Source organism: Sphaeramia orbicularis, chromosome 6, assembly GCF_902148855.1.
Source record: "Sphaeramia orbicularis chromosome 6, fSphaOr1.1, whole genome shotgun sequence".
Taxonomy (NCBI): domain Eukaryota; kingdom Metazoa; phylum Chordata; class Actinopteri; order Kurtiformes; family Apogonidae; genus Sphaeramia; species Sphaeramia orbicularis.
In genome coordinates this window covers 48,861,958-48,879,341 of record NC_043962.1, presented here as the reverse complement: position 1 = coordinate 48,879,341, position 17,384 = coordinate 48,861,958, and the positions used below count along the sequence as shown (strand labels likewise).

At 37.5% G+C, this 17,384-nt stretch overlaps 3 protein-coding genes across 4 annotated transcripts in view; 1 reads left to right on the top strand and 2 right to left on the bottom strand.

The window, feature by feature from the left end:
- The window catches only part of LOC115421248 (cyclin-dependent kinase 17-like), a 75,742-nt gene extending 74,325 nt beyond the window's left edge, over positions 1–1,417 (bottom strand). Inside the window, exon 1 of one of the 2 annotated variants that reach the window (XM_030137039.1) lies at positions 1,090–1,417. The gene's annotated coding sequence lies outside the window, so the exon portion shown is untranslated. The remainder of the gene's footprint in view (positions 1–1,089) is intronic. The other variant, XM_030137040.1, reaches the window with a different exon arrangement.
- Positions 1,418–6,386: 4,969 nt separating this feature from the next.
- On the top strand, positions 6,387–12,371 carry ucmab (upper zone of growth plate and cartilage matrix associated b). The gene is made up of 5 exons (XM_030137055.1): positions 6,387–6,761; positions 6,934–6,996; positions 7,082–7,177; positions 11,808–11,906; positions 11,994–12,371. Exons 1-5 carry the CDS (start codon positions 6,605–6,607, stop codon positions 12,089–12,091), a joined length of 513 nt encoding a protein of 170 aa, XP_029992915.1. The 5' UTR covers positions 6,387–6,604; the 3' UTR covers positions 12,092–12,371.
- A 2,000-nt stretch (positions 12,372–14,371) lies between these two features.
- camk1db (calcium/calmodulin-dependent protein kinase 1Db) overlaps positions 14,372–17,384 on the bottom strand; it is a 37,685-nt gene continuing 34,672 nt past the window's right edge. The window contains exon 11 of the mRNA XM_030137044.1: positions 14,372–16,069. Within this exon, the coding sequence (XP_029992904.1) occupies positions 15,915–16,069 (155 nt within the window). The 3' untranslated portion in view covers positions 14,372–15,914. The remainder of the gene's footprint in view (positions 16,070–17,384) is intronic.

Here is a 17,384-nt window from a genome sequence, read left to right as displayed (position 1 = left end):
GGATCATACCAGTAAAACACTATCATAATAACCTATAAATAATCAATCATGATAATGTTTACATTTACAAACAATCCTTTCACAAAAAATGTGAATAATTTGAACAAATATGAACAACCTGAAATGTCTTAAGAGAAGTAGGCTAATTTTAACAATATTCTGCCTGTTACTGAATGTTTTGTAGGTCCTCTGTGATCTGTAAGTTAAAACGCGCGTTTAAATGATAAACTGAGAATATTGATAAAATTGTTATTTTTCTAAAGAAAATTCAGGTTGTTTATGTAATTCAGAAGGAAACTTTGTAGATGTGAACATTCTCATAATGTACTTCTACTTCTTTCACCGATATTTAACTGGTCCAGCCTACTTGAAATCATATTGGGCTGAATGTGGCCCCTGAATAAGATGTGCAGGGATTTATTGAAAGAAGCCTCTTGTGATGAGATTCCTCGAAGCTGCAGAGTTTTCTCCGGTGTTCTCCACGCAGGCTCCTGAAGCTCCTGTCCTGACCTTCCTTTCTTTACCAGCTGAAACGGCTTAGAGCTGTTAATACTTGCCGTCTGCTCACACTGGTACTACTGCCTTCAAAAACCTGGCCAAAACCGAGACCACAAAAACGGGGCATCTCTGATATGTGGGTCAAAGAATGTTTTGGTGGCAACTAGGCAAGATGATACATGCAGGGCAACCAGCAGCTCTCCCTTTACAACTCAACCCCTCATTTTTACAACCAAAATTCAGATTGTACAGCTCGGCAGAGTATGAACCAACACAGCTGACACGAGGTTAACCGTCACACATTAATCCACTGGAGTTACTTTATCATTTACTTAGCCTGCAGGTTGCCCATCTCAGTTTGTTTTACTTCACCAGTAAATGGGACAAACCAGACTGAACAGCTCACATAACAAACGGCTGCACTCACACGGAGCTCGTGAAGTAAACATTGCTGCACTGTTGAGCCCGTTTTGTGTCAACGCAGGGTGGAAATGTTTCTTGTGTCAGCGCGGCTCTAACTGGGGGTTCAGCCGCAGTTTCACTTCACACAAACACAGGTGGAAATGTCCGGACTTGTAGGCTAAGACTCACCAGAAACGATGAGCGTTGCTCCGTCCGGAGTCCCCGACCTCGGAGCTTCTTCTCAGGCCGGATGCCGTCTTTCCCTCTGAGCGTAAAAAAGCACCGACTGCTTCTCTGTGGTTTCGGCGGTGGAGCTACTTTCTGCCGTCGGTGTTGTTTATATCCATGGGGCTATGGCGTCCTCCATGGCTCTGCTTCTTCTTCAGTCTTTAAAGTTTCACTCCCAATGGAAAATAGGAAGCGCTGTTGTGGGTTTTTCAAGCGGAGACCATGGAAGAGTGGGAGCCAGTGGTGATTACTAGTGGATCTGAGGGTCCTCCGCCGCCGTGTCAGCACACTGTCCGCGGGGAACAGCGACACCCACCGTCGAGAATGGGAATTACAGGATGGAGTCAGAGCGGCCCCTAGCGGAAAACGGTTCAACATATCACAGAAAACCTGAGTCATGAAACACACAGGGTAATATACAGACTAGCGATGAAGGGAAGAAGGGCAGTAAAAGTTTTCACATCATTTAGTAATTTATTTATCCAGGAAGGTTCCATTGACATACTAAATCTCTTCTTCCTTGTCAAAACAGTTCCACATAGAACCACCTCTCTCATTCTCATATAATGTCATAGAGTGTCATAATTAGGGGGAAATGTATTTTCTATTTTTTTTTATTTAGCCACCCGATGTTAATATTTCATTTACAGATATGACTTGCAGCAGACAATTGAAAGGTTAACAGAAACATTTGTTTGAAACGTGTCCACAAACTTTTATGTTTGAACAGTACATGACAATGAAGCACAAATTTAACCCTGACTGTGCTAAAAATGGATTGAAATGGATTGAAACCCAAAGGAATTGAAACCCAGGAGCTTTCACAATAGAATGGTTAGAGTCTAAACAGCTTCCACAAGGAGGTCACCATGACAATGTAACTGTGCTAACCGAGTATTTTGACAAAACAAACAAATTTCAATCCTATGAACTCAGAATGATCGTGGGGCCCTTATATCATAATGTGAGCCCAAGATGAGATGAGTTTTTCCACATATAAAGTACTCCAAACACCTAAAAGCAACATATTACGATTTGAATTCTTTATTTCAGTCAGTTAACAAAACGCAGAATTCCCACCAATATCTTCCTCACTTATAACTTTCAATAATTAACCAACCACAACACACTAAACAAATAAAAACATACTGAAACTGAAAAGGTGCAAATTAAAGCCAAGGCTTACTGAACTTCCATCCATCCATCCAGCCATCCATCCAGCCATCTGTAAACCCAAGTGGAGGTTTGCCCCAGCTTGTCCTTTTCCTTTAGTGACATGCTGAACTCTTTAGATTCAATTAGTTCAAGAGAAAAGCCTTGACTTGTGGTTAATTTTCTGAGAAGTAATAGTTCATTCTTTGGGGAAATTGCTTCACTTTTCATTGATTTTTGAACAGCTTATTTGACCTAGGTGCTGAAATATATTGTGGCTCACTTGTCGCATTGCATTGTGGGTATTGGACATTTTACTATATTATGTTCATTTTTATTTTCCTTAGTGTACACCATAAATGAAATCTGTAGGCCAAACAATGCCTTACCTGTTTGTCTGTGTATACTGGTTGTTCTTGAGCTGCCACTCTTATCATAGCACTTGTTAAAATAAAAGTAGTTCCTGTGCTCCTCATTCCACATCGAGTAAACTTCCTGCCTTCACTCCCAGACACCCAACAAAATTGACATATAGTGGACGCACATCATTTTGCCAATTTAATAGTAGGTCACAAGCTGAAAAAATCAATCAATCAATCAATCAATCAATCAATCACATTTTATTTATGTAATGCTAAATCATAACAAAAGTTATCTTATGACACTTTACATATAGAGCTGGTTGAAACCAGACTCTCGAGCCAATTTACAGAACCCAACAGAATCCTCCAGGAGCAAACACTTGTGACTAGTGACAGTGGCGAAGAAAAACTTCCTTTCAACAGGCAGAAACCTTGAGCAGACTCTGACTCCTGGAGGATGGTCGTCTGCCTTGACCAGTTGGGGTTAAAGAGAGAGGGTAAAGGAAGAGAGAGAGAGAGAGAGAGAGAGAGAGAGAGAGAGAGAGAGAGAGAGAGAAAACGTGTTCACCCCTGATTTAGACGACCTTGCGTGGCATTACATTTCTGAGGAAGGTCTTGATTCTTTTTTGGATGTGACGTTTACTCCGGTGGGTGGTGCTTGGGCGCAAATTTTTGCATCCTGAGGCTCATCTACCTCCTACTGGAGGGAGGTCTACGCATGCGCATCACTTATAACGAGAGTCTATGGTAAAGGGAGAGCCTTGGGCACAAATTTTTGCACCCCAAATAGGAAACATGACAGTTGACTGCCCACTAAACAACCAACATGATACTCATAGACTGTTTCATGTATAGCTCGTTTATGAAATATTCATGATTAGCGCCCTCTATTGATAAGCTGCCACTGTTTATTTGTCATCACATTGTTGGCTGAAAATGAATTCCAATTTCAATATTTGGTGGATGCAAATTTCAGTCATTTTCCTCCTCATGCTTTCTTCACCTTCTCAGTCAAAACATGGTCATTATACATTATACACCCCCCCCCCCCCCAAACGTCTTCTCAGTTCCTCCAGCAAGAATCTGTCTGCCTTGAAATTCCCCACAAAACAGTTTAAACATTCACTCTTTTCTGGGACATGTCCAGAGTTCAGGTGGGGAAAAAAAATCAAGCAAACAGAAGGCTGCATTCTTTCCAACAGGATTTTCTGCAGAGAAGAGAGAGCAGCCTTGTTGAGTAGTCAGCTCCATCTGCAAAGATGACTGGCAGGATTTAGAATAACTTTAATAACTCACTTATGTTGTGCCACATTTTTTTTCAGAAATGTCATGGGATTTTTTTTCTTATTGGACATTCTTTTATTATTAGTCCAAATACAGTAGTCTATTTGACCTCTTCAACCATTTTTATCATTCCTTCTCTTGTGGAGAACTTGTCTTAAACCTGAGACCCTGTGTTCACATGTGGCAAAATTACATTTTGGATATGCTGCATGTCATTGTTCTTAACCTGTTGTCCTAATTATTCAACACTCATTTATGCTTTAAAAAAATTGTGCAAAACAACATGGTTTAAAGCTCAGTTACATCAATGTACATCAGTCAAATCCAAGAAAAAAGTGGACAAGATACAAAAAGTTATTCTTACCTATATTTTCAATTATATGATGTACCAGTTCAATAACTAGTAGTTACAGTTGGGTGATATGGCCAAAAAATAAATCTTGTTTTTTATGTTTGGTTTTTTTTTTCTAGTGTTTAATGTTGATTCATTTACTCTTTTCTGGCTCCATGAAATGAAAACTAAATTTGATTTTAAAATACACTAACTGAAGAATCACAATTAATATATCACAAGAAGCTAACAGGATGCATTTAGGGATTTTTTTTTTTTTTAATTTTTTTATTGATTTATTTGATAGTGGACATTAATTAACACTGCTACAAAATGCCAGAAGGCTATTTTAATCTGTTTTTCCTGTATACATTTTCCAAGGTCACCCTAAAAACTAAAACAAGAAAATACAATTATGATGATGATTTATATAATACCCCTAAAGTGTACTGTCAAGTCATATTTTAACAAGATATACAGGGGGGAAAAATCTTAATAGAAATATAGACTAAATTAAAGTACCGTGCGATTTAACTTGTAATTGCAGATTTTGCACAATAACATTATCTACATTTGCTCAATATACAGAGACTACAATAAGACACATGAAGACAGATGTTGAGCAGGAAAAGTCCAATCTCAATTTTGCTATTTTTCACAATTTTTAGAAAGCAAAACCTTGATTAATCATGTTTACTCAACATATTTCACACCCCTGCCAGTAGTAGTCATAGTTTGCTGTTACAAAATTTTGCATGGACAGAAATAAACACACAACAGTAATGCATTACTGGGAAAATAAGCAACATTGATTGAAAAGTTGCAAGTCTCCTAGCCTCCTCTGGCCTAACCTTGTTCATACAATATTAAAGCAGGAGGCAGGAAACACTTTGTAAACAATTACACATTATGATCGTATGTTCCATTCATATTTATTTTCCACTTTTTTTTTTTTTTTTGCAACGTGAATTACGAATCCTCATTCTTGTCATCTGATCAGAAGTATTCATTAGAGGATGTTGGGGCTTTCATAATCATTCATGTAACGTGATGACACAAAAGCCAGCCTGAAAAACCTGATGTGTTGCAGAAAAACAGGAAAATCCAGTGTGCAATGTGTGACATGTATGAACATGTGAGGCTTGGGCTGCATTTCACTCAGTGCTAATGTTATGATAGACCGGACCTATAGGTGAAAAGGAGTGTGCAGCACGGAAAACATCCATAAAATGTTGAACAAATAAAGACTATATAGTAAATAGTAGTATGTGATAACATGACACACTGATGTTATACAGTAAAATAAATCTTATGTCCTGGTATGAGAGCTTACTTTTTTCATCTCATGTTCAAAGAGAATGCTTAGTTTTTGTACTTATCAGGTCCTACTTATGAAATTCTACTTATCAGTTGTTAGGAGAAATTAAAAATGCATAGAAATTAAAAACTCAGGTCTTATAAGGATATGGTGTTTACTACAAATAAACAGTTGTGGAGTTAATTATAAGGGGGGTTTGACAAAGTGAAAAGTCGGTATTTGTCTTAATATGCCTTGTAAAGACATCAGAGTTTCCTTTTCATGTGCAAATGTGAAGCGAATATCTGGCAAAAGATGGATCTGATATTTAACTTACAAATTAAATAAAGAAATAAGCTTAAAATAATGACAGCAAGCCCCCGGTTTTCATATAAATCAAGAAAATTTGATGTTTAAAACACTAGAAACAACTAATAGTTCATGAGTGGGGTCATGAAGAAAGGCTGTTACATTGAATTTCTCCCAGGTTTTCTTTTACATTCTTTTACATTGATATTTTGAATGGTATGGAATCAAATAAAATAACATCTACTAACAAGCTAACAAGCACATTCACAACAGCCACAAAATGATGAATGAATAGTTATAACATTACAATGGACTGACATTTCAAGACACTCAAAGATGCTTAACAAACAAACAAACAAACAAACAAACAAACAAACAAACAAACAAACAAATGGAGCATGAGGAGAAGCTGTTGTCTGTATTTAAAGGTGGAGTTAAACAGGTGAGTTTCTGATGGCTTCTGGATATATTACAAGACATTACATCCAAATGTCTGCAAATTAAATGAATCATTTTGTTTATGTGCTTAACTTGTGCAAAAGAGGCTTAGTGCTGCTCAGTAAAACTGACTTGGTACTGAAGCTCTCAGGTGGTCTAATGATTATTTCTAGCGCTGTGTTTATTAGATAACTGCTGCAGTGTCTGTACTTATGAGCGTTGTGCTGTCGCTTGCTGTTTGTTATCAGATCTGCAGGTCACTCCTCCTCTGACCAGCCTCCAGTATTCCTCAGATTCCAGCTGATGCCCTCCCTCCAGGCTCCCACCTCTCACATACTCACCCCTTCTTCTGTTCTGTCTCGCTCCTCATATCTCTACGACTGGGACACAGAGTTTAAGATGATGTCCTGGACCCGTGTATCCCTCCTGGCTCTGCTTGCTGTGCTGTTTGCACTTTCCTGTGAGTCTATTGCAGCAGAAACAGAGGTTGAAGGCCTTTGTACTTCACTTGGATGTCATTGTCAGGGACATTTTGCTGTGTAAATGTTGCTCACCTTTGTGTTTCACAAAGAGGTGAGTCTGGCATCTGTATGTTTTAATTGAGAGTGTTTATGTTTTGTCCACTAACCTAGTGTCTCCTGAGGCCGACTCTGCAGCTGTGCCCAGCAGCACAGGCAGCGTCAAGGATCCACAAGGTGAGGAGCCGCATCAGCTGCAGGCAACATCCTCTCTTTATCCCCCCTGTCTTCTGAGCTGAACCCCCTCCTGCTTGCTCCGCAGGTCCTTTGAAGAGGATCTTCATGAACGAGGCTGATGCCACAAATTTCTTCAGGCGTAGAACCAGAAGGGGTGCGAAGTCTCAGGATGAGATTAACGGTGAGTTCACTTTGGGTCTGTGTGGTTTGGTCTGAAGTCTGGCCAGTTCAGGAGGAGTGTGTGTGGTGAAGGTTGGCATCTGCAGTTCATGAGAGAAGTTAGTGCTTGATTCATCTTAAAAACCATCTACCCAAACAAATCATTTTATATTTATCTTTTCCTGACAGTGAAGTTTAGACACACTTTCTGAGGATGAAAAGTGAGTAAAAGTGATCAACAATGGGTGGAAATGTGGTTTATTATGTGTAAAACCTCTCTATGAGGAGCTTTTAGAAGTCAGGTTGGGACTCTTTTATGGAGTAGGGTAACAGATTCATAGATATACTTCTGTAGAACTGCTTTCATGACCTTACAGACTTTTGATTTATGTGGGTTGTTTTCTGTTTGTATTTTTGCTGATACATTTTAGACTGCAATTAAGGATATTGTGAATGTTTTGATGTTGTCCAATATCTATGAACCATGTTGGAGATAACTGTTTACACTTTAACAAGTTATCCTTGGAATATTTTTTGTCTAATAATCTATAAATAAACTCAATTACTCACAACTTACAAAAAAAAAACAGATTTCCTGACTTATGACTAATCGACAAATTCTCCTTGTTTAATAAAGTAAAATTTGAACAGACCCATACTCTTGAAAAATCTACATGTGCTGCATTTTCACAAGACTTACCATGAGAAATCACATAGAAAAATACTTGATTACAACATGTTTAGGACAGAAATGTAAAACAAAAAAGAAGATTTGTCATGTTCATTTTGTGAAAAGAGGCACCAACAGTTGACATTCCATAGTTTAACTGGACGGTTTTCTGTTTTAAAGGAAAGTTCAGCCTCAGCAATAGTCATTGCTTGTTGAAGTGGGGAGTTTTTCAGCTTGAACTCACAGTGAGTGAACATGTTAATGGCAGCCTGAATGTTTTTATGACTGAAACAGTCAGCAGCTGTTCACTGAACCCCCAACCTGGCCCAATCAGAGTCCAACTCAGCCCCGTCCGGTCCGTCCTCAGCAGGAACCACAGGGCAGCATGGAGCTCCCATCCATATACACACCTCCAAGTGCAGATCAGTGAATCCCCTCCTTACAAATGTTGTGGAAATTCACATACTGTACCATGTTTGACATTCTCGAGTGATTCAACTGCCCATTTATGTCCGGCTCTGCCAACAGGAAGGTGAGAGAATACACCGAGACTGCTGTTTGTTGTGTAACACGCTGTGGGTCGTGTGTAACAACAACACTATGTGGAGCTAAGGGAGGAATAAAATGAACAAAAAAGCAGCTAGAACATAGTGAAACGACTGAGACGGGTGAGTGAGTGGGTGAGCATTTGAGAGTTGAATGTGGAATGTGTCGGCACACAGGCAGAAAGGGGTCAGAGAGGAATGAAGTAAAAAGTGAGACAAATAAATCGTATTCACTTTGAAGAGGCTGTAGATAGATCAAATTTGCAAATTAAAATGTTTGCAGGATGGATGAGCTCTTTCAGGGGTGGTTAATTAGGGCCAGTTTAGAAATAAAGCTTTCATCAAAGTCACTATTAGATTTCAAAATACTGCTTCTGTTTCACTTTGGGGTTTGTAGCACCTTCCAACAAGTCTTTTAAATAAGGAAACAAGAAAATAGACATATAGGACTTAAAGGGATTATTAAAACATGAAATACCCCCAAAATTAAAACTATTAATTAAATTAAAACTAGGAATAATATGAGGGAAATATATATTTGATATAATATCATTGTGCAATAATTGATGAATGTGAAAAAGTAAAGTGAAATTTAGTTAAATTGCTAAAATTGTTAAAAGAAGCAAGTCTCAGTATTGATCAGTAACTTATCAGGAAACATCTGAAATATTTCTAGGTGTGTAATTTTCCCTGAAGTCCTGGATTCAAAACATAAATTTCCAAGCAGACTGGTTGCTGCTGCCGCATGTGCAGGCATGTGCTGGGAATCCAGGTTTAGGTCAAAGGTCAGATTGGGATTTAAGGTTCACATGCATTGAAAAAACTGAAACTGAAAGTAATTTGCACTTGGTTGATAAATAAATGCAGCATTTGCTTAATTAAACAGGCTAGAGGTAGTTTGAACACATGAACTGAGCAAATTGGATCATCATTTTAATTAATTCTATAAAACTGAATATATTTAGGGGCGGCACAGTGATGTCACCTCACAGCAAGAAGGTCCTGGGTTCGACTCTAACACCAGGGACCCTTCTATGTGAAGTTTGCATCTTCTCCTCATGTTTGTGTGGGTTCTCTCTGGGTACTCTGGCTTCCTCCCAAAGACATGCACTAATAGGTTCATTGGTTAATCTAAACTGCCCACAGGTGTGAATGTGAATGATTGGTTGTTCATTTCTACATGCCAACCCTGTGATGAACTGGTAACATGTCCGAGGCATACCCTGCTCCACCCATAGGTAGCTGGGATAGGCTCCAACACCCCCGCGAGTCTCTCGCAGATAAAGTGGTTTGGATGATGACCGACTGAATATACTTGAAAAGTAAGATTATTTATTTAGGTTGCTCACTAAAGTCACTGATTTCAGTCAGTTTCTATTTTCACCTGATTCTGTTGCTTTTTTATTTTTTTGCGTAAAATGTTAATGTTTTTGTAAAAACAATGACTTTGTCAAGCTATTCACACATACATTCATTTACATAATATTGAGAACAATGACGTGTTATTGAGTAGAAAAAAAACTAAATTGTGGCAACAAAATGCCACTTATTATACTTTTACATTCCTTGAATGATTATTGCAATACAGTAAATAAATAAATAAATAAATAAATAAATAAATAAATAAATGTACCTCAAGTTTAACTCTAAATAAATGTGTGTCAAACATTCAGTAACGTTGATTTTTTACATATATTCAACAAGCTTGTACTGTTCATGTGAAATCAGTTTTCTTATAGTACAGATTTATACTACATTAAGGACATTTGATTCATGTTGTACAACTTTTCAATTAATCTACTCATATAATAATAATAATAATAATAATAATAATAATAATAATAATAATAATAATAATAATAATAATAATAATAAAAACATACTGTTTTTTTGTCATATGTCGAAACTGTCAGAAATGTATGTTATTCATTTTTACTCATCTTTATCCTTGAACTTTGTTACAATGAAAAATTTAAGGAAAACCTTTGGAAAAAATAGATGACTATTTCTTTCAACTCACATTAAAAAGCTGTGACTCATTATACTTTTTACCATCAGATTGGTCCACATCATGTACTATTTTGTGTCAGTCTATGAATCACAGCTTCACCACAAATACAAGCTTCATGAAGTTCACAAAAAAAAAGCAGTTGCTGTACAAACAGGATGATTCACTCTGGGGTATTTGTCATGTCTTAGTAATTTTGTTGTATTTTTGCATCTGTGGACAAACTGAAAAAATGATGTCCATTTTGTTCATATGTTTCAGACTCTTCTCTGTACAATAAAATAATCCTGCATGTGGTTTGTGTTGATCAGTGCATCTGGGAATCAGGTATATGATCCCTGAGCATCTCTTTAAAAATGTTTTAGTGTTGATGAGAACTTTTCTATACTTGACAAAGCTTTTAAAAACAGCTGAAAATGGTTACTCTGCAGACTGTTTATTGTATCCTATGCCTATTCTCTTCTATTCTGTTCTGTTCTGTTCACACTATAACCACCACGCAGTGGTAACTGTGATGCTTGACTTAAGATGTATTAGAGTAGTGGGTAGTTCCTCATATCACCAAAATCATTTCACTGTAACAAAGAGAAGACGCGTCTGTACTTAGTGATGTAAAATGTGTGTAGATTTAGTGTAAATTGTTTGAATTTATTCTGGATTTTAACAGAAATGGGTGCTGGGATTTATTATAGGGTTTAATAGGGCAGTTGGATGGAATGCCTGTCACTTTGAGGCTCATAGTTCAGATTCTGTAAGTCACTTGGCTTTGGGAGTTACATTTTCTGAAAGAGGACAAATGCAGCTATATTTGTAATAAATATGGTGCAGCAGTTATAAACGTTCTCAGAGTCATGGCAAGGAAACAGAAGGCTGAACATTCTGAGCAAAATCATGAAAAAACGTAAAACCTTTATTAAACTGTGATTTAATAAATGTCATAATAAAAAGTCTTGTGAACAGTTTAAAGTTTATTCCATGCTTCTACATTAAAATATGGCAAATAACATGGTTCTGAGGAAGGAGTGGGTTTAATCATTTCCACAGACCCACAGAAAATGAATGGTAAATGTTTTTTACACTTTTACCCACAGGACTAGTTTATTAGGTTCTATTCTCAGCAGCAGATTAATATAGTTGGGACACTGTATTCTATGAAAAAAATCTTCAAAATTTACAATGTGATTCTTTACATACCATATAAAAATCTGGATTGAGACTAATAAAGTCTGAAGCATTGTGAAAATGTTAAAAATCACAGTCATATTTCCACATTAAAGCATGTCAGAGTACTGTGGTTCTGATGAAGGGTAAGATTTCATCATTTTCATGATCCTTCCCACTGGACATTGATGGGAAATAAAGGCTGTTATTAAGTCAGTAGGATTCACAATAATCACAATGATTCATCCTCACACTCCTATGTTTTCAGCTGAGCAGAGGCAGGTTCTGGCTGCAGATGAGAGGAAGAGAGAATTTCACGAGGAGAAGAGGAATGAGTTTGAGAGCTATGCTGAAGAGGAGAATGATGGTAAGTCAGTTCTCATATCTAATGATGGCACCGAAGAGGACAAGCACGTTCATCTGCTCATAACTTATCATAACAATCATCTTCCAGAACAAAATGAGAGGACCAGGGAGAGCACCGAGCAGTGGAGGGAGTTTCACTACGACGGGATGCATCCTCCCTACGAGTACAACCGTCACACCATCTGAGACATGACAGCAATAAACATGACACCTGAAGCTAACAAGAATACATCTTTAACCACATGAAGATCTTTTCTCTGTAGAACATAGCTAAGAAGTTTGGAGTTGCTTTTGTGTTTGATTTTGGTTTGACTTTCACATTGTTAAGAGATTCACAGACAAAGAGAGGGAAGATGCAAATCATAATTAATCCAACATTTAAATATTTCTTTTCTGCCAATAACTGAATTGGCACCTTTGATAAAATAGATAATCCAATCTACAATAAAAGTAATAGTTCATGTCATATGTAGTAACTAGTATTTATTTTGTATGCACAAAGGAGTACTTAATCCCCTTTTCCACTGCAGGAACTTTACCAAGAACTTTAATTTTACCCTGGTTTTTAAAAAACCTCTGGGCATTTCCACCAAAAATAATTTCCCCAAACCCTAAACTTTCCCTGAAAAAACTTTCTGGCAGGGGGTGGGACTTTTGAGATTCCCTGGAATTCTTGAGGGGTGGGGCTGTGTGCTGAAGAATGCTGATTGGCAGTGTTGTACGCTTATGTTCACCCACGATGTTTAAGCCAGTATCTGCCTGCAAACTTGTTTATTTCCTTTCTACAACATTCACTTTATGTTTTCATCATTTGGAAAATGGAGCAAAACAAGAGAAGCTACGAGAAGTAGACAGACGAGGTGAATTTGGAGAATAAGCTCTTTTGAGTGTTTGATTTGCTCCCACAGCAAAGACAGCGTATTTGGATGGACAGAAAGATGATTGGTGTCCAGCATATTACAATGCATTCAGCTCACTTCCATAAGAGCATTACAACTATCTATTTGCCCACTCAAATATAGACAGATCACCAGGAATTCTTTTACCCAGGTAAATAAGTTACTGATAATAAAAGTTACTGGGAATGTTGGTGGAAAAGGGGCTAATTGCATTAAGAACCTTTATTTGTCAGTATATTTTATATACAGACATTCAACACACACTGAAATTCAGCCGCTGCATTTATCCCATCACTGGCTGAAACATGCAAGAACACCACATGCTGCAGACTGAGAGCAGTGGGCTGCCATGTCAGGCATCCAGGAAGCAAATGGGGGGGTGGGGTGGGGTTAGGGTTCTTGCTCAAGTGCACATCAGCCAAAAAATTTCTCTGCTGGTCTGGGGAATTGAATCTCCAACCTCTACAGATTTAATTGATTGTCCAGCCTCTAGGCTATGGCTGCCCCCAAAAGAGTGATTCCAACATAAAAAAAAATCAACCAAATAGAGTTATTTTCTGTAAGCCACAGAGGTCCAACATCCTGGCTTTAAATTACATTTTGAAACCCATTGTTAAAGAGAAAATGGACTTCGTTTGAGGCCTGTCTCTGTCTCAACAATTAACAATTGCAAGATCTTGCAACACAAATCTACAGGATGTAAAAACAAGGAGGAAAAAAAACAAGTGACAGCTCTGGTGACAATAGTGTTGTCGAAGTTGCTGTAAAGTATGTATTAATAATGTATTTTGTTATTAATGAACTCACATTCATCACACAATGTTCGCCACTCTTCTGACCACGTCAACGTAAAAGACAGGTAGTGAAGTGTTTCATAGCTTTAAGACCATGCTCCATTTTTTGAGTATTTTTTTAGTAAAAAATGTGCACTTTTTCCATAGATTCCATGTTATGTGACAATAACCGATAACTATTGTTTCTCTGACCTGTTGTTTATGAGAAAAGGTATCCAATTTACTTTTCTCAAGTAAAAATTCATCAGATTCATCTTTTACATCCAAGGTCAATGAGATATACTTTCTAAAATATCAGAGACAAAAATTATGATCTTTTGAAAAGCTCATAACATTATGAAGACTTTTAAAATCTCAAGTTCATAGACCAGTGTTTGTTGCTGCAATGATTTAACCATACACAACCACCTGCAGTGTGAATATGCTGTATATACTAGTTCATATTTACTGCACTATATTTTCACCAACTTGTGATTGTAGTTATATCTTTTAACAAAACCATTTCAGAGTATATATACTCAATAATATTTTACTGTTTAATGTGTACAAATCCTAACCAATCTGATATTTATCTCTTGGCAAAGAAGTAAGGACACTTGCAAACAAGCCTGGTTTTAATGCATGTCTACAACTACAAAGTACAATTCTGCAAAATTATGTAATACATGCAAACTGCAGGACTGTCAAAGCTTCATGGTTTGCTTTCTTTTTCTGTTTTCAAGGGGGAGAAAGTATTGGGAAGACAAAAATAAATAATCAAGACCCAAACAAACTGAGTGGTTGAGATTTGTATTTACAGTAAAAAGAGGCTTGCCGCAATATTTTGGAAAATTGCAGATAGCACTGTGTCGGACGCATTCTCGTTGAATGTTTTAAAATGAAAAATTAAACAGAGCTACCACAGAGAAAATACAAGACAGATCTCCATCCCTGTGTGAGAGAGGGAGAGAGAGAAAGACTTTTTGCTAAATTCAACAGGCCGGTATGAAAGCACAGTGATTAAACACAGAGTGAGTGAGCAGTTTTTAAGACCAGCCACTTCATGAGCAGAAGCAGAGGATGAGATTTCAACCACTAAACTGTACACTAGTGATTTTGAATCAGCCTGCAAATGGGAGCCATTGGAATCAAGATACATTTGCATTAATTTATCTGTCATTTAGGCATTTTTATGTTTTTTATGTTTTTTTTGTTTTGTTTTTGCACAGACAAGTCACTCATAAACATTTTCTTCATGTCCATAATCCATAAAATCCACAATTTAAAAAGGAAAACAACCCATTCAATACAATTTCCACCAATGGCACAGAACAGAATGTGCTGTATTTAAAAGGTATTCCTTTTCTTTTTCACAATCACCATCACCAGCATCCATCTGATCACTCTGAAAGGGGTTTGGTTAGTTTCACATTAAAGCACATCCCTGAGAAATGGTCATAAAGTGACAACACGTGATTGCCCTCCTGTGGTCGAGGAGAACTTCACAGTCACGTCAAAATTAATGAATATTAATTAATGAAATAAATCAGAAATTAAAGAATATTAGATACTGTGTCTTTTATCATTCAGCATCCAGTCTAATACACATTTACATATTTTCCAAGGGATATCCTTAGAAAAGTTGTAATATATTGTAAGAAAATAAATTATCCAATACATTAGTGCAATGCACCGGCCCTCTCAGTGATCACACCCACATATCCTGCTCATATTTCATGTCCAGACACCTTAAAGCAAAGAATAACACATACTGTCATACTGTTGGGAGTCTTGACCCTGTGTGGCAAATATCACAACAAGTTTACGAGAGCTGTCAAAACGATGTGAGGTTCAGAGTGCAGATGATGTCATGATTATTTACCACTGCTTGAAGCTTATGTTTCACTTGCATAACATTACTCCACTCGACAGTTTCAGGCAGAATATTTACACAAGGCATACAGTGGAGCACCTCATCTCAAGACGCTTGTAGTCAAAACACAGCAGCTTCAGTACAGAGTTCCTTTAGTGTGGCACTTCCCAGACCAGCTGCTTTTTTTCCCCTCAACAATAACTTTTTGGTGTGAGACTTGGAGCCTCCCCGCTTCTGTACTTCCATGTCTGGATGACAGTGAAAAGGGAAGCACTGGTGCACTGAGACAGGGTGAATGGAGCTGAATCAATGCTCCATAAATTCCTCCCAAGGTTGCAGAGAAGAGATGGGAGGCGGCGGGATGATCAAACTGGGTGATGACGTCGAACCATGAGACCTGGGATGGTGTTTGTCCCAGTTCAAAGCTCTGTCGTCTCCCAGCTTACCTCCCGCGGAACCTGGCGTCATTTAGTCCCAGTGTGGATGACGGTGACAGTGGAGGGTTGCTGTCGCGAAGGCTCTGCCACCACAGATGGCTCCTCTCGAACGGAGGAAGGAGACTCAGAATCCTGATTGTGCACTTTAGTAACAGCAGGAGGTAAAGGAGCAATTGGAGGACCTATAGGTGAAAATACAGAGTCAGGAAGACATCGAATGTCATCAGTGAATGTCGGCCTAAATACGTAATTCAGATGCATTGCTCAAGTGTCATTTTTTGGTGACGTTTTTTTTTTTAAGATGGTGTCAACTGATCACAGTCCTAAAATTATCCACATGCACAAAACCAAAGAACTTGTGTTCAGGTAATTTCCTCCAAACACACTGAAAATACTCCACTACAATCAAAGAGGTTGTATGTAGTATTAAGATTCTAAACTCTCAACAGGAAGTCTGATACCAGAACACACTTAGGACTACCAAAACCACCAACAAATCAACACTATGCATCCAGACTGTACAGTCACTGAATAAAGTGTAAAACTAATTGTTTACACACATCTGTATTATCGTATCAAGTTTTCTTCAAACCAAAACTCATAGCCACTTACACTCAATCAAATTAACACTGTATCTTATAATCTTCACAGGCTGTGTCAGCTGATAGTTTACATTATAGCTCTGTTAGGTTAACTCTGTTTTTAGACAGAAAACAGTAGCTGCACTAAAGATCTGTTTGGAAACGTCCAAACAAGTTCAGAACTGTCATAGTTTACCTTGGATAAACAAATGGCAACTTAGGAAAGAAAATAATACCCCATAATAACTATATACCTTCATAAGTCTCATAATCAAACTCAACCATTGTGAAGAAATGCTGGCATTTCAGCCTCAAACCCCATTATTTTCATTTAGAGCTGTTTCCAGTGGTGAAAACAATAATATTGCTTCTAGTTTTTAATCAGAGTCACTTTCTTGGCAGGTGCAGTAAAAATTCATGTTATTTTTATGTCACTTCAGATTTGTCACAACTCAATACACAATGCTATTAATACTTACATACTTTTACTGGAGTAAAGTTAGTAATGCAAGTGTGCTTGTAGTAGAGTATTTTCACAGTGTGTATTAGCACTTTTACAAGTTCAGGAATGTGACCACTTCACATTAGAATCTGATATTTACCCCTTTTTAAAAAATATATGACAATCAATCAATCAATCAATCAACCACTAAACAAACAATCAGATCAGTGTGAAAGTAGCCTATGTCACCAGGTGACAACCTCATTCAAATTCCATACCAAATCCATCTCAAAACTCTGCCCATAGCAAACATTATTGTCTAAAAAACATTGGGCCTCTTGCAGCAACATTCTCTTATATTTCTTTTATGTTTTCCACTTATGAGAAAAAAACTTGAGAGAAACTTCAGAGAAAAAAAAAAAAAAAAAAAAAAAAGAGGAATCGACTCTGGGTGCACCAAATGTTCTTACTGTC

Coding starts and splice junctions, on each gene's coding strand:
- ucmab (XM_030137055.1), top strand. CDS start 6,605: ATGCCCTCCCTCCAGGCTCCCACCTCTCACATACTCACCCCTTCTTCT. Junction 6,997..7,081: donor CAGCGTCAAGGATCCACAAG/GTGAGGAGCCGC, acceptor CTTGCTCCGCAG/GTCCTTTGAAGAGGATCTTC. Junction 7,178..11,807: donor GTCTCAGGATGAGATTAACG/GTGAGTTCACTT, acceptor CTATGTTTTCAG/CTGAGCAGAGGCAGGTTCTG.